This window comes from Scyliorhinus torazame, chromosome 20, assembly GCF_047496885.1.
Source record: "Scyliorhinus torazame isolate Kashiwa2021f chromosome 20, sScyTor2.1, whole genome shotgun sequence".
NCBI classification, from domain to species: Eukaryota; Metazoa; Chordata; class Chondrichthyes; order Carcharhiniformes; family Scyliorhinidae; genus Scyliorhinus; species Scyliorhinus torazame.
This window is the reverse complement of record NC_092726.1, coordinates 1,092,967-1,117,263: the sequence shown is the minus strand read 5'-3', so window position 1 is coordinate 1,117,263 and position 24,297 is coordinate 1,092,967. Positions and strand designations below refer to the sequence as shown.

At 47.3% G+C, this 24,297-nt stretch overlaps 1 protein-coding gene across 7 annotated transcripts in view; it reads left to right on the top strand.

The window, feature by feature from the left end:
• Positions 1-22,964, top strand: part of aspdh (aspartate dehydrogenase domain containing) — a 47,037-nt gene extending 24,073 nt beyond the window's left edge. For 6 of the 7 annotated variants that reach the window (XM_072485563.1, XM_072485558.1, XM_072485559.1 and 3 more), the window contains 6 exons: positions 1,745-1,889; positions 2,324-2,408; positions 15,665-15,814; positions 17,135-17,361; positions 19,824-19,981; positions 22,824-22,964. In XM_072485563.1, the coding sequence (XP_072341664.1) occupies positions 1,762-1,889; positions 2,324-2,408; positions 15,665-15,814; positions 17,135-17,361; positions 19,824-19,981; positions 22,824-22,861 (786 nt within the window). In that variant the 5' untranslated portion in view covers positions 1,745-1,761 and the 3' untranslated portion in view covers positions 22,862-22,964. The remainder of the gene's footprint in view (positions 1-1,744; positions 1,890-2,323; positions 2,409-15,664; positions 15,815-17,134; positions 17,362-19,823; positions 19,982-22,823) is intronic. The other variant, XR_011936637.1, reaches the window with a different exon arrangement.
• Positions 22,965-24,297: the final 1,333 nt, after the last annotated feature.

The window sequence follows — 24,297 nt, the reverse complement described above, 5'->3', positions numbered from 1 at the left end:
CGTCATCCCAGCGCATGCGCGGGGGGGGGTTCATCTCCGCGTCGACCATGGCGGAGGACCGCAGCAGCCGACGTGGAAGAATAGGGTGCCCCTACGGCACTGGCCCATCCGCGGATAGGTGGGCCCCGTTCGCGGGCTAGGTCACCGTGGGGGCACCTCCCGGTGCTAGATCCCCCCCCCCTCCTCCCGAGGACCCCTGGAGGCCGCCCGCGCAGCCAGGTTCCGCCGGCAAATACCTGGTATAACATACGCCTGCGGGACTGGCCGAAAACGGGCGGCCACTCGGCCCATCGCAGGCCGGAGAATCCCCAGCGCCGGAGAATTTGGCAGCCGGCGGGGGCGGGATTCACGCCGCCGCCCGGCGATTCTCCGACCTGGCGGGGGGTCAGGGAATCTTGCCCCATGACTGCTGGCTGTCTCAGGGTGCTCTGCTGCCTGGCACAAGAGACGCAACATGATCCTGAATTCACCTATCTATTCCCCATATCATCAAATCACCGACCAATATTGTTCTTCCAGTCCTCCATGTGAACCCCCCCATATAGCTGAGCCATCCGTGGTGTCATGGACTTGGCTCTGGCTGCACTCGCCAGATTAATTAAAAATTCAGTTTGGGGGCGAGAATGTGGCGTCCCACACTAGCGTTATGGAATTAAACAAAGGTAATCACATCGGCTGGAGGACAGGTTTGGCCCGAGTACCGTGGGCAGGAAGGCTAAAAGGGAGAACAGCTGATGTGCAGTGGCAGTTTTGTTTAAGGAGCTAGTCAATGCCTCACAACTAAAATATATCCCAGTGAGGAAGATGGTAAGAGCGGTATCGTGTTATTGACCCTGGGGTAACACTGGATGCAGTTAGACTGGAAAGCAGACACCAAACTTCGAAGTTGGTTCAATACGATTTATTGAACTTCTGTAACAAGGCACACAGCTAGCTGTGGGTTGACACTCTACAACTCTAAGGATGCTAACTCTAACTAACTAGACCAGACTAACTCTGAGCCACGTGTAGAAGGTGCTAACTAATATATACACCCTGACTGTCACTACAGTTGTCACCAGTGGAAAGAGGTGGAGTGCTGATGCCTCGTGTGTTTTATAGTAGGAAACACCCCTCTAGTGTTCTGTCTAGTGATTGGTTGTGTTCTGTCCTGTGTGTTGATTGGCTAACCTGGGTGTCTATCACTGCCTGTCTATACCTCATGATGTGCATGAGTGCATATTATGACAAGGGGTAAAAAACATCCATGGCTAAACAGGGAGGTCAAGGACATTATAAAGGCAAAAACTAAAGTATATCATATTGCAAAGGCTAGTGGCAGGCTGGAAGATTGGGAAACTTTCAAACATAAACAAAGGAATACTTTGTCATTGTGGATAAACCTTACTACTGGCAGATTTCCTTCCCTGAAGGACAATTGTGAATCAGTTGGGATTTTTACAACAATCAACAATGGTTTCATGATCCTTATTAATTTTTTCATCCCACATATTTATTGGATTCAATTTCCACCACTTGCCGTGGCGGGATTCAAACCCACGTCTCCAGAGGAGTCTCTAGATTACCAGTCCAGTGATTCTACCCCTGCACCACTGATTGGTTTTCAGAGAAATCTCTGGATACTTCCTATTCAGATGAAATCCTGAAGATAGGAGACTTACTGGCTCTTGCTGCTTGCAAAGGCTTCATGGTGTTGAAGCGCAGTATATATGCAAGCTTAAAACCTTCTTTTCATATCTCACAGGTCAGTACCTGGCAGGTATGATTGAGGAAGAAGGGCATCAACATGGTTTTGAACTGGCCTTTGTGTGGAATAGACACCAGAAAAAGATGGACGGGAATGTACGTAAGGAATTGCAGCTGGAGGATCTGAACAAGTTTGTTGCGAGGTGAGTGATCCCACCTTCATATGAGAGCGTGTGTATTGTAGCCAGAATGGAACATCACCCTTTAAGAAGGATCTCATGGACCTTGGGAAGGGTTACCGGAATGAGTGGAAGCAGGATGGAGGGGTTAAATGATGCGGCTAACTGAGCGGAAGACAAAATGGTGATTGGTCAACCTGCCAAGAGATTATGTCCTCGGTTACCCAGGAAATGAAGGGGCAATGGGCTGGCAAACCCACCATCGTGTTTTACTGGGATTTGTGTATTGTCATTGCTCCTTGCCTTATTGCTCTCCCTCTCTTCCAAGAGCAAGGAAGGGCCAGCTCAGGCCCTGTCTCAGGTATTGTCGTAATGGAAATGTAGCGATGGAGGTTTTTGCTATTTGATAAGTTTCTCGTTGTGTAGGCTCACGATTAATGGTTGTTTCTCTTCTCCAGATGCGCTGACCTTATTGTAGAAGTTGCTCATCCTCAGATAATAAAGGACTATGGCGAGGAGTTCCTCAAACATGCAGATTGCATGGTACGTTTGCGATTGAAGTTCAATGATACTGAATAAAAGTACATTCCTCTGAGTGGTGTGGTAGGGGGAGATGCAGATAAACTAAAGCTGTGTACCTCTCTTAGTCCTTCATTGAAAACCAACCCTAACTCCCATTCCTCAAAGAACATCCCGTGGATGACAACACCCATTTTTAAGGCCTTTAACATGCAGAAATATTGCCAAGCACCTAACGGGTGGGATCAAAGAAAGAAATTAGATGAAAAGTGGAGAGATGATGTAGTGTGATAAAAAACTCCACCTGGAGTTCTCCTTCCAAGCCACTCCCCACCCCAATGGAAATATATTGCCGTTCCTTCACTGTCACTGGGCAAAATCCTGGAACTCCCTCCTGAACAGCACTGGGGGTGTACCTACACCTCAAGGACTGCAGCTCACCACCACCTTCTGAAGGGAAACTAGGGATGGGCAATAAATGCTGTCCTAACCAGAGACTCCCACATCCATCAATGAATTTTGAAAAATATCTCCTGGCTTGAACCTATCACTGACCTTCTATTTTGCTCCATCTGCTTTAACCCCTCTCTATCAATATACAATTCTTCACATTTCTCACTCTCTTTAGCTCTGAAGAAGAATTATACGGGCTGGAAACGTTAACTCTGTTCCTCTGTCCTGTCCACAGGAAACGTTAACTCTGTTCCTCCGTCCAGAGGAAACATTAACTCTGTTCCTCTGTCCACAGGAAACGTTAACTCTGTTCCTCTGTCCTGTCCACAGGAAACGTTAACTCTGTTCCTCCGTCCAGAGGAAACATTAACTCTGTTCCTCTGTCCACAGGAAACGTTAACTCTGTTCCTCTGTCCACAGGAAACGTTAACTCTGTTCCTCTGTCCACAGGAAACGTTAACTCTGTTCCTCTGTCCACAGGAAACATTAACTCTGTTCCTCTGTCCACAGATGGAAACGTTAACTCTGTTCCTCTGTCCACAGGAAACGTTAACTCTGATCCTCTGTCCACAGGAAACATTAACTCTGTTCCTCTGTCCACAGGAAACGTTAACTCTGTTCCTCTGTCCACAGGAAACATTAACTCTGTTCCTCTGTCCACAGATGGAAACGTTAACTCTGTTCCTCTGTCCACAGGAAACGTTAACTCTGTTCCTCTGTCCACAGGAAACGTTAACTCTGTTCCTCTGTCCACAGGAAACGTTAACTCTGTTCCTCAGTCCACAGGAAACGTTAACTCTGTTCCTCTGTCCACAGATGGAAACGTTAACTCTGTTCCTCTGTCCACAGGAAACATTAACTCTGTTCCTCTGTCCACAGGAAACATTAACTCTGTTCCTCTGTCCACAGGAAACTTTAACTCTGTTCCTCTGTCCACAGATGGAAACATTAACTCTGTTCCTCTGTCCACGGGAAACGTTAACTCTGTTCCTCTGTCCACAGGAAACGTTAACTCTGTTCCTCTGTCCACAGGAAACATTAACTCTGTTCCTCAGTCCACAGGAAACATTAACTCTGTTCCTCCGTCCACAGGAAACGTTAACTCTGTTCCTCTGTCCACAGGAAACGTTAACTCTGTTCCTCTGTCCACAGGAAACGTTAACTCTGTTCCTCTGTCCACAGGAAACGTTAACTCTGTTCCTCTGTCCACAGGAAACGTTAACTCTGTTCCTCTGTCCACAGGAAACGTTAACTCTGTTCCTCTGTCCACAGGAAACGTTAACTCTGTTCCTCTGTCCACAGGAAACGTTAACTCTGTTCCTCTGTCCACAGGAAACGTTAACTCTGTTCCTCTGTCCACAGGAAACGTTAACTCTGTTCCTCTGTCCACAGGAAACGTTAACTCTGTTCCTCTGTCCACAGGAAACATTAACTCTGTTCCTCTGTCCACAGGAAACATTAACTCTGTTCCTCTGTCCACAGGAAACGTTAACTCTGTTCCTCTGTCCACAGGAAACATTAACTCTGTTCCTCTGTCCACAGATGGAAACGTTAACTCTGTTCCTCTGTCCACAGGAAACGTTAACTCTGTTCCTCTGTCCACAGGAAACGTTAACTCTGTTCCTCTGTCCACAGGAAACGTTAACTCTGTTCCTCTGTCCACAGGAAACGTTAACTCTGTTCCTCTGTCCACAGATGGAAACGTTAACTCTGTTCCTCTGTCCACAGGAAACGTTAACTCTGTTCCTCTGTCCACAGGAAACGTTAACTCTGTTCCTCTGTCTACAGGAAACATTAACTCTGTTCCTCTGTCCACAGGAAACATTAACTCTGTTCCTCTGTCCACAGGAAACTTTAACTCTGTTCCTCTGTCCACAGATGGAAACATTAACTCTGTTCCTCTGTCCACAGGAAACGTTAACTCTGTTCCTCTGTCCACAGGAAACATTAACTCTGTTCCTCTGTCCACAGGAAACATTAACTCTGTACCTCCGTCCACAGGAAACGTTAACTCTGTTCCTCTGTCCACAGGAAACGTTAACTCTGTTCCTCTGTCCACAGGAAACGTTAACTCTGTTCCTCTGTCCACAGGAAACGTTAACTCTGTTCCTCTGTCCACAGGAAACGTTAACTCTGTTCCTCTGTCCACAGGAAACGTTAACTCTGTTCCTCTGTCCACAGGAAACGTTAACTCTGTTCCTCTGTCCACAGGAAACGTTAACTCTGTTCCTCTGTCCACAGGAAACATTAACTCTGTTCCTCTGTCCACAGGAAACGTTAACTCTGTTCCTCTGTCCACAGGAAACGTTAACTCTCTTCCTCTGTCCACAGGAAACGTTAACTCTGTTCCTCTGTCCACAGGAAACGTTAACTCTGTTCCTCCGTCCAGAGGAAACGTTAACTCTGTTCCTCTGTCCACAGGAAACATTAACTCTGTTCCTCTGTCCACAGGAAACATTAACTCTGTTCCTCTGTCCACAGGAAACGTTAACTCTGTTCCTCCATCCAGAGGAAACGTTAACTCTGTTCCTCTGTCCACAGGAAACGTTAACTCTGTTCCTCTGTCCACAGCAAACGTTAACTCTGTTCCTCTGTCCACAGGAAACGTTAACTCTGTTCCTCCATCCAGAGGAAACGTTAACTCTGTTCCTCTGTCCACAGGAAACGTTAACTCTGTTCCTCTGTCCACAGCAAACGTTAACTCTGTTCCTTGGTCCACAGGAAACGTTAACTCTGTTCCTCTGTCCACAGGAAACGTTAACTCTGTTCCTCTGTCCACAGGAAACGTTAACTCTGTTCCTCTGTCCACAGGAAACGTTAACTCTGTTCCTCTGTCCACAGGAAACATTAACTCTGTTCCTAGGAAACGTTAACTCTGTTCCTCCATCCAGAGGAAACGTTAACTCTGTTCCTCTGTCCACAGGAAACGTTAACTCTGTTCCTCTGTCCACAGGAAACATTAACTCTGTTCCTCTGTCCACAGGAAACGTTAACTCTGTTCCTCTGTCCACAGGAAACATTAACTCTGTTCCTCTGTCCACAGGAAACGTTAACTCTGTTCCTCTGTCCACAGGAAACGTTAACTCTGTTCCTCTGTCCACAGGAAACGTTAACTCTGTTCCTCTGTCCACAGGAAACATTAACTCTGTTCCTCTGTCCACAGATGGAAACGTTAACTCTGTTCCTCTGTCCACAGGAAACATTAACTCTGTTCCTCTGTCCACAGGAAACGTTAACTCTGTTCCTCTGTCCACAGGAAACATTAACTCTGTTCCTCTGTCCACAGGAAACGTTAACTCTGTTCCTCTGTCCACAGGAAACATTAACTCTGTTCCTCTGTCCACAGGAAACATTAACTCTGTTCCTCTGTCAACAGGGAACATTAACTCTGTTCCTCTGTCAACAGGAAATGTTAACTCTGTTCCTCCATCCAGAGGAAACATTAACTCTGTTCCTCTGTCCACAGTAACATTAACTCTGTTCCTCCGTCCACAGGAAACGTTAACTCTGTTCCTCTGTCCACAGGAAACGTTAACTCTGTTCCTCTGTCCACAAGAAACGTTAACTCTGTTCCTCTGTCCACAGTAACATTAACTCTGTTCCTCCGTCCACAGGAAACGTTAACTCTGTTCCTCTGTCCACAGGAAACATTAACTCTGTTCCTCTGTCCACAGGAAACGTTAACTCTGTTCCTCTGTCCACAGGAAACGTTAACTCTGTTCCTCTGTCCACAGGAAACGTTAACTCTGTTCCTCTGTCCACAGGAAACGTTAACTCTGTTCCTCTGTCCACAGGAAACGTTAACTCTGTTCCTCTGTCCACAGGAAACGTTAACTCTGTTCCTCTGTCCACAGGAAACGTTAACTCTGTTCCTCTGTCCACAGGAAACGTTAACTCTGTTCCTCTGTCCACAGGAAACATTAACTCTGTTCCTCTGTCCACAGGAAACGTTAACTCTGTTCCTCTGTCCACAGGAAACGTTAACTCTGTTCCTCTGTCCACAGGAAACATTAACTCTGTTCCTCTGTCCACAGGAAACGTTAACTCTGTTCCTCTGTCCACAGGAAACGTTAACTCTGTTCCTCCATCCAGAGGAAACGTTAACTCTGTTCCTCTGTCCACAGGAAACATTAACTCTGTTCCTCTGTCCACAGGAAACATTAACTCTGTTCCTCTGTCCACAGGAAACGTTAACTCTGTTCCTCCATCCAGAGGAAACGTTAACTCTGTTCCTCTGTCCACAGGAAACGTTAACTCTGTTCCTCTGTCCACAGCAAACGTTAACTCTGTTCCTCTGTCCACAGGAAACGTTAACTCTGTTCCTCCATCCAGAGGAAACGTTAACTCTGTTCCTCTGTCCACAGGAAACGTTAACTCTGTTCCTCTGTCCACAGCAAACGTTAACTCTGTTCCTCGGTCCACAGGAAACGTTAACTCTGTTCCTCTGTCCACAGGAAACGTTAACTCTGTTCCTCTGTCCACAGGAAACGTTAACTCTGTTCCTCTGTCCACAGGAAACATTAACTCTGTTCCTCTGTCCACAGGAAACATTAACTCTGTTCCTAGGAAACGTTAACTCTGTTCCTCTGTCCACAGGAAACGTTAACTCTGTTCCTCTGTCCACAGGAAACATTAACTCTGTTCCTCTGTCCACAGGAAACGTTAACTCTGTTCCTCTGTCCACAGGAAACATTAACTCTGTTCCTCTGTCCACAGGAAACGTTAACTCTGTTCCTCTGTCCACAGGAAACATTAACTCTGTTCCTCTGTCCACAGGAAACGTTAACTCTGTTCCTCTGTCCACAGGAAACATTAACTCTGTTCCTCTGTCCACAGGAAACGTTAACTCTGTTCCTCTGTCCACAGGAAACATTAACTCTGTTCCTCTGTCCACAGGAAACGTTAACTCTGTTCCTCTGTCCACAGGAAACATTAACTCTGTTCCTCTGTCCACAGGAAACATTAACTCTGTTCCTCTGTCAACAGGGAACATTAACTCTGTTCCTCTGTCAACAGGAAACGTTAACTCTGTTCCTCCATCCAGAGGAAACATTAACTCTGTTCCTCTGTCCACAGGAAACATTAACTCTGTTCCTCTGTCCACAGGAAACGTTAACTCTGTTCCTCTGTCCACAGGAAACATTAACTCTGTTCCTCTGTCCACAGGAAACATTAACTCTGTTCCTCTGTCCACAGGAAACGTTAACTCTGTTCCTCTGTCCACAGGAAACATTAACTCTGTTCCTCTGTCCACAGATGGAAACGTTAACTCTGTTCCTCTGTCCACAGGAAACATTAACTCTGTTCCTCTGTCCACAGGAAACGTTAACTCTGTTCCTCTGTCCACAGGAAACGTTAACTCTGTTCCTCTGTCCAGTCCACAGGAAACATTAACTCTGTTCCTCTGTCCACAGGAAACATTAACTCTGTTCCTCTGTCCACAGGAAACATTAACTCTGTTCCTCTGTCCACAGGAAACGTTAACTCTGTTCCTCTGTCCAGTCCACAGGAAACATTAACTCTGTTCCTCTGTCCACAGGAAACTTTAACTCTGTTCCTCTGTCCACAGGAAACATTAACTCTGTTCCTCTGTCCACAGGAAACGTTAACTCTGTTCCTCTGTACACAGGAAACATTAACTCTGTTCCTCTGTCCACAGATGGAAACATTGACTCTGTTCCTCTGTCCACAGGAAACGTTAACTCTGTTCCTCTGTCCACAGGAAACATTAACTCTGTCCCTCTGTCCACAGGAAACGTTAACTCTGTTCCTCTGTCCACAGGAAACATTAACTCTGTTCCTCTGTCCACAGGAAACGTTAACTCTGTTCCTCTGTCCACAGGAAACATTAACTCTGTTCCTCTGTCCACAGGAAACGTTAACTCTGTTCCTCTGTCCACAGGAAACGTTAACTCTGTTCCTCTGTCTACAGGAAACATTAACTCTGTTCCTCTGTCCACAGGAAACATTAACTCTGTTCCTCTGTCCACAGGAAACTTTAACTCTGTTCCTCTGTCCACAGATGGAAACATTAACTCTGTTCCTCTGTCCACAGGAAACGTTAACTCTGTTCCTCTGTCCACAGGAAACATTAACTCTGTTCCTCTGTCCACAGGAAACATTAACTCTGTACCTCCGTCCACAGGAAACGTTAACTCTGTTCCTCTGTCCACAGGAAACGTTAACTCTGTTCCTCTGTCCACAGGAAACGTTAACTCTGTTCCTCTGTCCACAGGAAACGTTAACTCTGTTCCTCTGTCCACAGGAAACGTTAACTCTGTTCCTCTGTCCACAGGAAACGTTAACTCTGTTCCTCTGTCCACAGGAAACGTTAACTCTGTTCCTCTGTCCACAGGAAACGTTAACTCTGTTCCTCTGTCCACAGGAAACTTTAATCTGTTCCTCTGTCCACAGGAAACGTTAACTCTGTTCCTCTGTCCACAGGAAACGTTAACTCTCTTCCTCTGTCCACAGGAAACGTTAACTCTGTTCCTCTGTCCACAGGAAACGTTAACTCTGTTCCTCCGTCCAGAGGAAACGTTAACTCTGTTCCTCTGTCCACAGGAAACATTAACTCTGTTCCTCTGTCCACAGGAAACGTTAACTCTGTTCCTCCATCCAGAGGAAACGTTAACTCTGTTCCTCTGTCCACAGGAAACGTTAACTCTGTTCCTCTGTCCACAGCAAACGTTAACTCTGTTCCTCTGTCCACAGGAAACGTTAACTCTGTTCCTCCATCCAGAGGAAACGTTAACTCTGTTCCTCTGTCCACAGGAAACGTTAACTCTGTTCCTCTGTCCACAGCAAACGTTAACTCTGTTCCTTGGTCCACAGGAAACGTTAACTCTGTTCCTCTGTCCACAGGAAACGTTAACTCTGTTCCTCTGTCCACAGGAAACGTTAACTCTGTTCCTCTGTCCACAGGAAACGTTAACTCTGTTCCTCTGTCCACAGGAAACGTTAACTCTGTTCCTCTGTCCACAGGAAACGTTAACTCTGTTCCTCTGTCCACAGGAAACATTAACTCTGTTCCTCTGTCCACAGGAAACGTTAACTCTGTTCCTCTGTCCACAGGAAACGTTAACTCTGTTCCTCTGTCCACAGGAAACATTAACTCTGTTCCTCTGTCCACAGGAAACGTTAACTCTGTTCCTCTGTCCACAGGAAACGTTAACTCTGTTCCTCCATCCAGAGGAAACGTTAACTCTGTTCCTCTGTCCACAGGAAACATTAACTCTGTTCCTCTGTCCACAGGAAACATTAACTCTGTTCCTCTGTCCACAGGAAACGTTAACTCTGTTCCTCCATCCAGAGGAAACGTTAACTCTGTTCCTCTGTCCACAGGAAACGTTAACTCTGTTCCTCTGTCCACAGCAAACGTTAACTCTGTTCCTCTGTCCACAGGAAACGTTAACTCTGTTCCTCCATCCAGAGGAAACGTTAACTCTGTTCCTCTGTCCACAGGAAACGTTAACTCTGTTCCTCTGTCCACAGCAAACGTTAACTCTGTTCCTCGGTCCACAGGAAACGTTAACTCTGTTCCTCTGTCCACAGGAAACGTTAACTCTGTTCCTCTGTCCACAGGAAACGTTAACTCTGTTCCTCTGTCCACAGGAAACATTAACTCTGTTCCTCTGTCCACAGGAAACATTAACTCTGTTCCTAGGAAACGTTAACTCTGTTCCTCTGTCCACAGGAAACGTTAACTCTGTTCCTCTGTCCACAGGAAACATTAACTCTGTTCCTCTGTCCACAGGAAACGTTAACTCTGTTCCTCTGTCCACAGGAAACATTAACTCTGTTCCTCTGTCCACAGGAAACGTTAACTCTGTTCCTCTGTCCACAGGAAACATTAACTCTGTTCCTCTGTCCACAGGAAACGTTAACTCTGTTCCTCTGTCCACAGGAAACATTAACTCTGTTCCTCTGTCCACAGGAAACGTTAACTCTGTTCCTCTGTCCACAGGAAACATTAACTCTGTTCCTCTGTCCACAGGAAACGTTAACTCTGTTCCTCTGTCCACAGGAAACATTAACTCTGTTCCTCTGTCCACAGGAAACATTAACTCTGTTCCTCTGTCAACAGGGAACATTAACTCTGTTCCTCTGTCAACAGGAAACGTTAACTCTGTTCCTCCATCCAGAGGAAACATTAACTCTGTTCCTCTGTCCACAGGAAACATTAACTCTGTTCCTCTGTCCACAGGAAACGTTAACTCTGTTCCTCTGTCCACAGGAAACATTAACTCTGTTCCTCTGTCCACAGGAAACATTAACTCTGTTCCTCTGTCCACAGGAAACGTTAACTCTGTTCCTCTGTCCACAGGAAACATTAACTCTGTTCCTCTGTCCACAGATGGAAACGTTAACTCTGTTCCTCTGTCCACAGGAAACATTAACTCTGTTCCTCTGTCCACAGGAAACGTTAACTCTGTTCCTCTGTCCACAGGAAACGTTAACTCTGTTCCTCTGTCCAGTCCACAGGAAACATTAACTCTGTTCCTCTGTCCACAGGAAACATTAACTCTGTTCCTCTGTCCACAGGAAACATTAACTCTGTTCCTCTGTCCACAGGAAACGTTAACTCTGTTCCTCTGTCCAGTCCACAGGAAACATTAACTCTGTTCCTCTGTCCACAGGAAACTTTAACTCTGTTCCTCTGTCCACAGGAAACATTAACTCTGTTCCTCTGTCCACAGGAAACGTTAACTCTGTTCCTCTGTACACAGGAAACATTAACTCTGTTCCTCTGTCCACAGATGGAAACATTGACTCTGTTCCTCTGTCCACAGGAAACGTTAACTCTGTTCCTCTGTCCACAGGAAACATTAACTCTGTCCCTCTGTCCACAGGAAACGTTAACTCTGTTCCTCTGTCCACAGGAAACATTAACTCTGTTCCTCTGTCCACAGGAAACGTTAACTCTGTTCCTCTGTCCACAGGAAACATTAACTCTGTTCCTCTGTCCACAGGAAACATTAACTCTGTTCCTCTGTCCACAGGAAACGTTAACTCTGTTCCTCTGTCAACAGGGAACATTAACTCTGTTCCTCTGTCAACAGGAAACGTTAACTCTGTTCCTCCATCCAGAGGAAACATTAACTCTGTTCCTCTGTCCACAGGAAACATTAACTCTGTTCCTCTGTCCACAGGAAACGTTAACTCTGTTCCTCTGTCCACAGGAAACATTAACTCTGTTCCTCTGTCCACAGGAAACATTAACTCTGTTCCTCTGTCCACAGGAAACGTTAACTCTGTTCCTCTGTCCACAGGAAACATTAACTCTGTTCCTCTGTCCACAGATGGAAACGTTAACTCTGTTCCTCTGTCCACAGGAAACATTAACTCTGTTCCTCTGTCCACAGGAAACGTTAACTCTGTTCCTCTGTCCACAGGAAACGTTAACTCTGTTCCTCTGTCCAGTCCACAGGAAACATTAACTCTGTTCCTCTGTCCACAGGAAACATTAACTCTGTTCCTCTGTCCACAGGAAACATTAACTCTGTTCCTCTGTCCACAGGAAACGTTAACTCTGTTCCTCTGTCCAGTCCACAGGAAACATTAACTCTGTTCCTCTGTCCACAGGAAACTTTAACTCTGTTCCTCTGTCCACAGGAAACATTAACTCTGTTCCTCTGTCCACAGGAAACGTTAACTCTGTTCCTCTGTCCAGTCCACAGGAAACATTAACTCTGTTCCTCTGTACACAGGAAACATTAACTCTGTTCCTCTGTCCACAGATGGAAACATTGACTCTGTTCCTCTGTCCACAGGAAACGTTAACTCTGTTCCTCTGTCCACAGGAAACATTAACTCTGTTCCTCTGTCCACAGATGGAAACATTAACTCTGTTCCTCTGTCCACAGGAAACATTAACTCTGTTCCTCTGTCCACAGGAAACATTAACTCTGTTCCTCTGTCCACAGGAAACGTTAACTCTGTTCCTCCGTCCAGAGGAAACTTTAACTCTGTTCCTCTGTCCACAGGAAACGTTAACTCTGTTCCTCTGTCCACAGGAAACGTTAACTCTGTTCCTCTGTCCAGTCCACAGGAAACATTAACTCTGTTCCTCTGTCCACAGGAAACATTAACTCTGTTCCTCCGTCCAGAGGAAACGTTAACTCTGTTCCTCCGTCCAGAGGAAACGTTAACTCTGTTCCTCTGTCCACAGGAAACGTTAACTCTGTTCCTCCGTCCAGAGGAAACATTAACTCTGTTCCTCTGTCCACAGGAAACATTAACTCTGTTCCTCTGTCCACAGGTAACATTAACTCTGTTCCTCTGTCCAGTCCACAGGAAACGTTAACTCTGTTCCTCTGTCCACAGGAAACATTAACTCTGTTCCTCCGTCCACAGGAAACGTTAACTCTGTTCCTCTGTCCACAGGAAACGTTAACTCTGTTCCTCTGTCCAGTCCACAGGAAACGTTAACTCTGTTCCTCTGTCCACAGGAAACGTTAACTCTGTTCCTCTGTCCAGTCCACAGGAAACGTTAACTCTGTTCCTCTGTCCACAGGAAACATTAACTCTGTTCCTCCGTCCACAGGAAACGTTAACTCTGTTCCTCCGTCCAGAGGAAACATTAACTCTGTTCCTCTGTCCACAGGAAACATTAACTCTGTTCCTCTGTCCACAGGTAACATTAACTCTGTTCCTCTGTCCACAGGAAACATTAACTCTGTTCCTCTGTCCACAGGAAACGTTAACTCTGTTCCTCTGTCCACAGGAAACATTAACTCTGTTCCTCTGTCCACAGGAAACGTTAACTCTGTTCCTCCGTCCAGAGGAAACGTTAACTCTGTTCCTCTGTCCACAGGAAACGTTAACTCTGTTCCTCTGTCCACAGGAAACGTTAACTCTGTTCCTCTGTCCACAGGAAACGTTAACTCTGTTCCTCTGTCCACAGGAAACATTAACTCTGTTCCTCTGTCCACAGGAAACGTTAACTCTGTTCCTCTGTCCACAGGAAACATTAACTCTGTTCCTCTGTCCACAGGAAACGTTAACTCTGTTCCTCTGTCCACAGGAAACATTAACTCTGTGCCTCTGTCCACAGATGGAAACGTTAACTCTGTTCCTCTGTCCACAGATGGAAACGTTAACTCTGTTCCTCTGTCCACAGGAAACATTAACTCTGTTCCTCTGTCCACAGGAAACGTTAACTCTGTTCCTCTGTCCACAGGAAACGTTAACTCTGTTCCTCTGTCCACAGGAAACGTTAACTCTGTTCCTCTGTCCACAGGAAACGTTAACTCTGTTCCTCTGTCCACAGGAAACGTTAACTCTGTTCCTCTGTCCACAGGAAACGTTAACTCTGTTCCTCTGTCCACAGGAAACGTTAACTCTGTTCCTCTGTCCACAGGTAACATTAACTCTGTTCCTCTGTCCACAGGTAACATTAACTCTGTTCCTCTGTCCACAGGTAACATTAACTCTGTTCCTCTGTCCACAGGAAACATTAACTCTGTTCCTCTGTCCACAGGAAACGTTAACTCTGTTCCTCTGTCCACAGGAAACATTAACTCTGTTCCTCTGTCCACAGGAAACGTTAACTCTGTTCCTCTGTCCACAGGAAACGTTAACTCTGTTCCTCTGTCCACAGATGGAAACGTTAACTCTGTTCCTCTGTCCACAGGAAACGTTAACTCTGTTCCTCTGTCCACAGGAAACATTAACTCTGTTCCTCTGTCCACAGGAAACATTAACTCTGTTCCTCTGTCCACAGGAAACGTTAACTCTGTTCCTCTGTCCACAGGAAACTTTAACTCTGTTCCTCTGTCCACAGGAAACATTAACTCTGTTCCTCTGTCCACAGGAAACTTTAACTCTGTTCCTCCATCCAGAGGAAACGTTAACTCTGTTCCTCTGTCCACAGGAAACGTTAACTCTGTTCCTCTGTCCATAGGAAACGTTAACTCTGTTCCTCTGTCCACAGGAAACGTTAACTCTGTTCCTCTGTCCACAGGAAACGTTAACTCGGTTCCTCTGTCCACAGGAAACATTAACTCTGTTCCTCTGTCCACAGGAAACGTTAACTCTGTTCCTCTGTCCACAGGAAACGTTAACTCTGTTCCTCGGTCCACAGGAAACATTAACTCTGTTCCTCTGTCCACAGGAAACGTTAACTCTGTTCCTCTGTCCACAGGAAACGTTAACTCTGTTCCTCTGTCCACAGGAAACGTTAACTCTGTTCCTCTGTCCACAGGAAACGTTAACTCTGTTCCTCTGTCCACAGGAAACTTTAACTCTGTTCCTCTGTCCACAGGAAACATTAACTCTGTTCCTCTGTCCACAGGAAACGTTAACTCTGTTCCTCTGTCCACAGGAAACTTTAACTCTGTTCCTCTGTCCACAGGAAACATTAACTCTGTTCCTCTGTCCACAGGAAACTTTAACTCTGTTCCTCCGTCCACAGGAAACGTTAACTCTGTTCCTCTGTCCACAGGAAACTTTAACTCTGTTCCTCCGTCCAGAGGCGATTCCAGACCTGCCAGGTTTCTCCAACATGTTCAGTTTTTGATTCAGATTTTCAGCATCTGCCGTGTTTTGCTTTTATTATACCAGCATTGGCACAATGGGCATATTGGGCTACTTCGCTGCTGCAATGTCTTTGATTAGGCCTCAAAGAAAAGAAAGAACTTGCATTTACGTAGCTCTTTCCAACCTCACAGACTAAACAATTAAAGAGACTGATCGTTCCTTCCCAAACACCAAGAAATTCCAACTGATGAGGGAGATGACACGTTTTGGGATGGTGTCTTGTGTGCTGAATTATTGAAATTCCCACATTGTTCTTCACACTGGAATAATTAATCCCTGGCCTACAGGTTGGTTCTCCAACAGCGTTTGCTGACCAGGAAGTGGACACCAGGTGTCGAGAGGCTGCAAGGAGATACGGACATACTCTGTACATACCCAGTGGGGCACTCTGGGGGGCACTGGATATCCAGAAAATGGCCAACAGAGGGACGCTGAAGGTGAGCAGTCATGGGCTATGCAAACTAGGCCGTGCTCCTCAATAGGGTCAAAGAAGAGTTGATTTTTCTTCATCCCTGTCTTACTGGACATGTATAGTTCCTGAGTACTCCAAGCAGCGGTCTCACTGGGTCAGAAGGTACAAAAGAATAACTGTGTGAGTTGAGAAAGGAGGCGATAATCTGAACAGGGAGGGTTGGAGTAACAGAACATGTGAAAAGGTGGAGAGCTGGATGGGAAACCGTGTGAGGCAGGGTGGGAATTTGAAGCCTGGTCTCCAGTCATCTTGAACCCTCTTGCCAGGGATGTTATCCCACGTTAAAAAAAAACTTCACACTCAGGCATCTTCCACCTCTTCAAATGAAGTTCAGGACCTGAAGCAGTATGACCCTTGGTTCACTCTAGCCCAGAACCAGTGCGCTACAATCCTGTATGCCCCAGCACTGGAAACTACAGACCGGTCCAAAGAGGAATTTTACTCTGCCTCAAACAATCCTTGACAAGAGTGCCAACAAACGACAAGCTGATCCTCCTTGTTAACTTCTGCACCAGAGTTGGGAAGGAGACAGACCTCTGGGAGGTGTAATCAGCAGGGAGGAGATCGAGAAATCCAACACCAACGGTAGCCTGCTCCTCCCAAAATGCCTAGAACACAGCCTTGTCATAACCAACGCCAGAGCTTGGTTAGCAAGGAGGTGAAAGGTTATCTGGGAGTCTCCAGGAATTTGGGGTTGAGGCTACAGTCGGATCAGCCTTGATCTTAATGAATAGCAGAACAGGCTCGAGGAGCTGAGTGGCCGCCTCCCGCTGTTAATTCGTATGTTCATGGGCACGATTCTCCGACCTCGTTGCGCTCTCGCTCGAGTGAAGCGAGGCTGGTGAATAGTGGGAAAGGCCGAAAATGAGAACCGCATCAGGCGCCAAACAGTTTGCGATGCAATTGGCCCGCTCCCCTAGCCGAAATTGGGATCTCGACGTAGCTTGGCAAGAAACCAATTATCACCACTTGAGCCCCATTTCCATACAATTAACGGGAGAGACCCCATATCCAGCGGCCTCCTTTCATTCAGCGGCCTCCCCATTTATACCGATTAGTATTCCTTTTGAAAAACATGAACCCGGTGGAAGGGCTTCTGTGGGGAATCGAGGAGGGGAGTAGCCATCTTTGCTCAGGTGAGGGAGGGGGGGGAGTTGGATGGGGGACAGTCTGTGAGGGGGGCGTAGATGATACATTGATAAATGATAGATGCAAGAGGTCTGATTGGGCAGGACTGAGTGGTCAAGGGGACCTACTGGTAGTTGACCTTTGCCCTTTCCCACAGGCCCTGAAGGTGACAATGAGCAAACATCCGGACAGCTTCATGCTGCAGGGACACATGCACGAGCTGAAGGAAAGGACAAAGGGCCAGCGGACGGTGCTGTACGATGGACCAGTGAGGAATCTGTGTCCTCTTGCACCGAACAATGTCAACACCATGGCAGCTGCAGCTTTGGCCGGGCATAACCTGGGTTTTGAGCGGGTGCAGGGCTGCCTGGTAGCTGACCCCAGGTAGGTACTGCTTCAGAGACTTCCGAGCCAAGGTAACCTTTCAATCTGATTGAGATCCGTTGCCAAAAAAGATAATAGAATTCACACCATTACAGTCAGGAAGCATTTGATAAGAACTGTTATTAGCTATAATTAAGCACATACTTAGTCAGCAAATCTGGCAAGATTACCAGTGAATCCATACATTTGAGATTTTCCGCTGCCTGTTGAGTCCTGAACTCTCTCTCATGGTCACGACTCGTGTAAAAAAAAATCTTTCAATCCCTTATCGTCCTTGTCAATTGCTTCAGTTAAACAGATCCTGACTGAACTGTAAACTCAGACTGAAGACAGTTAGAGAAATTCATGAACTATCAAAAATTAATCTGACTTTTCCATTAGCCAGAGCCACAGTCCTTTCAAAACGTGCGAATGCCTAAGGTATTTTTTGCATACAGATGTCTTTGTCTGATCAGTATGAAGGCCTGGCCATCATAAAGTTAACACAAAACAACAACAGTAGGTACATTTGGTGCCTTTAACATAGGAAAGACACGACAGGGTGTTAACAGACAACACTGGCATTGAGTCGCATCAGGGGATGTTGGAAGAGGTAATCTTGATCGTGGATTGTTAAAGGAATGTAGAGATGCTGAGAGGTTTAGGGAGGGAATTCCAAATCTTTGAGGCCAGCAGGCAGCAGAAGGAACATTTGATAATGCGGGACTGCAAGAAATCAGAGATTTGCGCAAGTCCAGAATTGGAGATCTTGGAGGGTTGCAGGGCTGGAGCGGGCTGCAGAAATAGGGAGGAGCAAGACCGTGGAGTTGTTGGCACAAGGCGGAGAATTCAAATTGTGGCGTTTCTAGAGCAGTGGCCAATGTCATTCAGTGATTACAAGGACTTGGGTGCGCAAGAATACGAACAGCAGAGCTTTGGATGAACACAAGATTATGGAGGGTGAAAGATGGGATGCTGGTCAGGAACCATCAAGGCAGGTGCTAACAACATGGATGAGCACTTCGACAGCTGGTTAACTTAAGCAGCAGTGGGACTACTTTCCTATGTCCCTGTAAAGTTTAAAGATTAATTCAAGACAGAAAATTCATTTCAAGGTAAAATCTGATATTGGGTCCGTAGCCCCATGTTTGGCAGCATGGGTTATCACCCAGCGAACCATCGTCGCTGTGACCTCATGCCAAGGTGCAGTGTGACCCCAGAACTGGAGCCAGTGCTCAAGGTGCAGTGTGACCCCAGAACTGGACCCAGTGTTCAAGGTGCAGTGTGACCCCAGAACTGGATCCAGTGCTCAAGGTGCAGTGTGACCCCAGAACTGGACCCAGTGTTCAAGGTGCAGTGTGACCCCAGAACTGGACCCAGTGTTCAAGGTGCAGTGTGACCCCAGAACTGGACCCAGTGTTCAAGGTGCAGTGGGACCCCAGAACTGGATCCAGTGCTCAAGGTGCAGTGTGACCCCAGAACTGGAGCCAGTGCTCAAGGTGCAGTGTGACCCCAGAACTGGAGCCAGTGCTCAAGGTGCAGTGTGACCACAGAACTAGACCCAGCGTTCAAGGTGCAGTGTGACCAGAACTGGATCCAGTGGTCAAGGTGCAGTGTGACCAGAACTGGATCCAGTATTAAAGGTGCAGTCTGACTCCAGAACTGGATCCAGTGGTCAAGGTGCAGTGTGACCCCAGAACTGGATCCAGTGTTCAAGGTGCAGTGTGACCACAGAACTAGACCCAGTGTTCAAGGTGCAGTGTGACCAGAACTGGATCCAGTGCTCAAGGTGCAGTGTGACCAGAACTGGATCCAGTGCTCAAGGTGCAGTGTGACTAGAACTGGATCCAGTGATCAAGGTGCAGTGTGACTAGAACTGGATCCAGTGATCAAGGTGCAGTGTGACCAGGACTGGATCCAGTGCTCAAGGTGCAGTGTGACCAGGACTGGATCCAGTGATCAAGGTGCAGTGTGACCAGAACTGGATCCAGTGCTCAAGGTGCAGTGTGACTAGAACTGGATCCAGTGCTCAAGGTACAGTGTGACCAGAACTGGATCCAGTGCTCAAGGTGCAGTGTGACCAGAACTGGATCCAGTGATCAAGGTGCAGTGTGACCAGAACTGGATCCAGTGCTCAAGGTACAGTGTTACCAGGACTGGATCCAGTGCTCAAGGTGCAGTGTGACCAGAACTGGATCCAGTGATCAAGGTGCAGTGTGACCAGGACTGGATCCAGTGCTCAAGGTGCAGTGTGACTAGAACTGGATCCAGTGCTCAAGGTACAGTGTTACCAGGACTGGATCCAGTGCTCAAGGTGCAGTGTGACTAGAACTGGATCCAGTGCTCAAGGTGCAGTGTTACCAGGACTGGATCCAGTGCTCAAGGTGCAGTGTGACCCCAGAACTGGAGCCTTTACTCAAGGTATTTTCAAATCTCCTTTGAATGAGATCTTTAATAATTTGGAATTTCTCCTGACCCTGCAGTCTATTGAACTTTCACATTGTGGATATCGAAGTTACAGGTCCAGTGAACAAGTCCGCAGGGCATGAATTCACAGTGAAGACTAGCCGGAGGAATCCAGCTCCCCCAGGGGAAGTGACAGGCATGGCAACATATACTTCATTCTGGAGCAGCGTGCTCAGTAAGTACAAGATAGTTCCTCATTCTCATCGCTTTGACTGATGAGTGGTCAAGTTTCCATATCTTTTTCATCAGCCTGTGCAAGATCAGGGGCAAAATTCTCCCCAAACGGCGCGATGTCAGCCGACTGGCGCCCAAAACGGCGCCCCAAAGGTGCGGAATGCTCCTCATCTTTGGGGGCCGAGCCCCAACATTGAGGGGCTAGGCCGACGCCGGAGGGATTTCCGCCCCACCAGCTGGCGGAAACGGCCTTTTTTGCCCCGCCAGCTGGCGCGGAAATGACATCTCCGGGCGGCGCATGAGTGGGAGCGTCAGCGGCCGCTGACAGTTTCCCGCGCATGCGCAATGGAGGGAGTCTCTTCCGCCTCCGCCGGTGGAGACCGTGGCGGAGGCGGAAGGGAAAGAGTGCCCCCACGGCACAGGCCCGCCCGCGGATCGGTGGGCCCCGATCGCGGGCCAGGCCACCGTGGGGGCACCCCCCGGGGCCAGATCGCCCCGCGCCCCCCCCCAGGACCCCGGAGCCCACCCACGCCGCCTTGTCCCGCCGTTCAAAAGGTGGTTTAATCCACGCCGGCGGGACAGGCAATTTATCGGCGGGACTTCAGCCCATCCGGGCCGGAGAATCCAGCGGGGGGCCCGCCAACCGGCGCGGCACGATTCCCGCCCCCGCCGAATATCCGGTACCGGAGACTTCAGCAACCGGCGGGGGCCGGATTCACGGCAGCCCCCGGCGATTCTCCAACCCAGCGGGGGTCAGAGAATGACGCCCCTGATGTGACAAAGATAAATGGTGCAAGTTGCATTTATATAGCACCCACTCAACCTCACAGATATATCAAAGTGTCTAGCAGGCAATGAACTTTCTGATGTGCATGGAGTGTTTTATTTAAGCAAATGTGACAGATAACTGGAATTTAGACAGCAGCTTCCATGTGTTAGGATCGAGAACCTGAATCAGATTCGTACGGAACTTTCAGTTTATTCTTTATTGGAGCAAAACTAATTTACAGGCTGTGGGGAAAGAACTAGGACTAAATTAAACAGCTCACTCACCCTAGCCAACACAGGCACGACTGGACTAATGGCCTATTTCAATGTTGTAAGATTTTGTGATTTTACAAGGCAGCTCACAGGAGGGTAAGAAAGCAAGATTCAACACAAAACTACAAGAAAGATGTTAGAACTGGCATTCAAAATGTAACATAGTCATAGTTCCAGTCAGGGAGCTTTTGCTCCGGCTAGCTTGCTTATCGACACTAGATCCCTGCTACATTTCTTGGTGTGTTACTAACAAGAAGCTGCTGAGTTTCTTATTGAAACACATTCAGCTTCCTTAACCCACCACCCAACTCCATGTCGGGAATCTGCTCCACCCAATTAGAATCATAGAATGTACAGTGCCATTCGGCCCATCAAGTCCGCACCGGCCCTTGGAAAGAGCACCCCACCCAAGCCCACACCTCCACCCTATCCCCGTAACCCAGCAATCCCATCCATCCTTTTTGGACACTAAGGGCAATTCAGCATAACCAATCCACCTAACCTACACATCTTTGGACTTGTGGGAGGAAACCGGAGCACCCGGAGGAAACCCACGCAGACACGGGGAGAACGTGCAGACTCTGCACAGACAGTGACCCATGCCGGGAATCGAACCTGGGACCCTGGCGCTGTGAAGCAACAGTGCTAACCGCTGTGCTACCATGCCGCCCGTTCTCAATTCTCAGCCACAACATTTTCTCTTGCACTTTCTCTTCTCAAGTTATTGTCCTGAGTAGCAAAGGGGATTCAGCAATAAAGGGAGGCCAGCAGAATAGGAGCTGGATTTTAACCCATGCACAATAATTCAGAGTAAGGGATTTATTTACCCGGAGATCAATGCTGGCTCCATGGGATAGTTTTAAACAGCCTCTGCCCCCCTCTCCTGGTGCTGTGTTGAGGCCACTCAACTCAAGGTTTTACATGCTGGGAAGTGTTTGGCAAGTATGTGAAACTGCAGATATTCAATAAAAATTGTGCACGGTATGATTTTTAAGCATTGATGGCGAAAGTAGTAATCTAGGAGTCGAATCGGGGGGCCAGCTTTTTTCCCCAGACAGGTTCAGAATCCAAGTTCCACGTACACCTCCAGCTCAGTGAAGCTGTTAAACAAAGTTGCTAAAAGGCTGGGGTGACCCTGGTAACACATTGGGGACGATTTTCCAGCTGCCTTGCGCCCACCGCAAATCCTACTATGCCGGGAGAATAGCTGGAAAGGGCCGAAACAGGATCTGCGCTGGGCACCGAACAGTGCGCGATGCTGCCAGCCGGCTGCAGCTGATCACACCTTCACTGTCCGTGAACCAATCAGCGTATTAAAAGCAGCGTTAAGCAGCATCGCCGGCCGAGATTCTTTATTCAGAATCCACCCCGCAGGAACCGAGAATTTGGCAGGGGCTTAACCAATGGGAACCGTTGCCTTTTGTTGGAAAATTCCACCCAGCATCTCAATAAAAATCTCCCAGTAAAACCTCTCTGAGTTAATTCTCCAGCAAAGCCATCACTGTGTGATTGGATGAACAGCAAGGCATCTGTTTGGATCGAAGTGTAATCATTAACTGAGGGTAACTTGGCTTGCTGTAGTCAGCTGACCTCTGCCATGAGGCACTGACTGGGAGCAGCCATGACACATTAATTTCTCAATAAAGATAGACTACAAGAAGCACAGTACCCATGGAGCTAATTACAGCACGTCTCCAGGTCCAAGGAGATGGCAGGCTACAAGATGCAGTCAAAGGATTACTTACTTTGATCCATTTGTTGAATCGCTAACATTTTCCATCCCCTCACTGCCCTTCTCCTAGATTGTAAAGGTCACGGAGGAAGACTCTTTCTGTGCTGACGAGTCATCAGTTCATGTGTCCTGAAGGAATTGGGCCGTCGGTCAGGCCCTCGGAAGAATGGCCATCTTGTAACACACAAATAAAGTGCAGTTTCAAACCATTTCCCACTGTGTGTTCGCTGAGATTTGTGACACTGGAGGAGAGTGCGTTTCTTGGCTTGGGTCAGCAGTGCACCCTCAGACTGCGAATTGGTCCTCGAAGCAGCATGGAGACACTGATACAAGTCGCAGCTTCACCGCTTGTTTGGCTGAGTGAGGAGGGGAATGGGTTCTAGGGATATGAAGAGAAGCTCTGACTTCTTTGGAGTTGGGGCAGCATTGCTGATCCTCTTGGTTCCACAGGAACATTACCATTTACCTGTCATTGATGGCCACAGCTACTTTCTGCCTGACATGTTTCAGGTTTCAGCCTTGAACACATGGTACTTTTGGCACTTGTGAAATTTTCATTCGGGAACCAGGACTCTGTTCAGGAAGAGGAAACGGTGCAAAGTCTTTTAGCTTCAAAAATGCCTCACGCAGAATAAATTCCTGACAGGCAGATCTCAGGTTAATGTGCATTCTGAAGTGGACTTCAGTAATCATTAGCACAAGGTGAGTAAGAACCCAGTCAAGCCCATGGAAGCGAGAGTGATATACAGCATTTCCAAAAGTGTGACAGAAGAATTCACCAGTCTTGAAGTGTCCACAATTGGACTGTGCTGAAACGACACTCTGGATAAATGGGGGACTTGATTGAGAGCACGAGGGCAATGAGAAGATGGATCAGTAGATAGACAACTGATCCACTGAGCAGAATGCAAGGATAAGCTACAAAGCAGCACTCAGCTGCTAAACACTGGCTCCACATCATTCCCTGCTTGATAAGAGAGACTTTGAAACACATCAAAGGACACAACAGTTAGAGGAAGAAGTGAGGAGACATGTTATATCAGTAAATGTGATATATGTCTGACTGAGATTGTGCAAGGGAACCTGATACAACAAGGTGTGTGTGCAAGGGAAAGTGTCAATGTTCAGGTTGTTTGAGCATGTAAGTGGATGGGTCACAGCAATCGGGAAGGAATGGTGGTGAGTGGCTGGAACATGCTGTCGGGGGAGGTAGTGGAAGCAGATGTTTTGTTATGCTCTTGTCGTAGCATAAGCTGCTTCCTTGAAGTGCACTCTGATAAAAGAAGGTTCAGACTTGGAGATAGCTTTAACACGTTTATTAAACTATTAACAATTCTCCTACTTGGATTTGACGCTACTGTTAATCCTTCTATAGCTACTCAGACTGACGAACCAGTCTGCTACAATTCGTGTGGTGGGAGTGATGTTCAATCAACCCTGTGTCTGTACTCACTGAGTATCTCCACTGGAAAGAGACTGAGCATGTGTGATGTGTCCTTTTATATGGGTTGGTGTAATGTCCTCCTGTGGTAGTGTCACCTCTG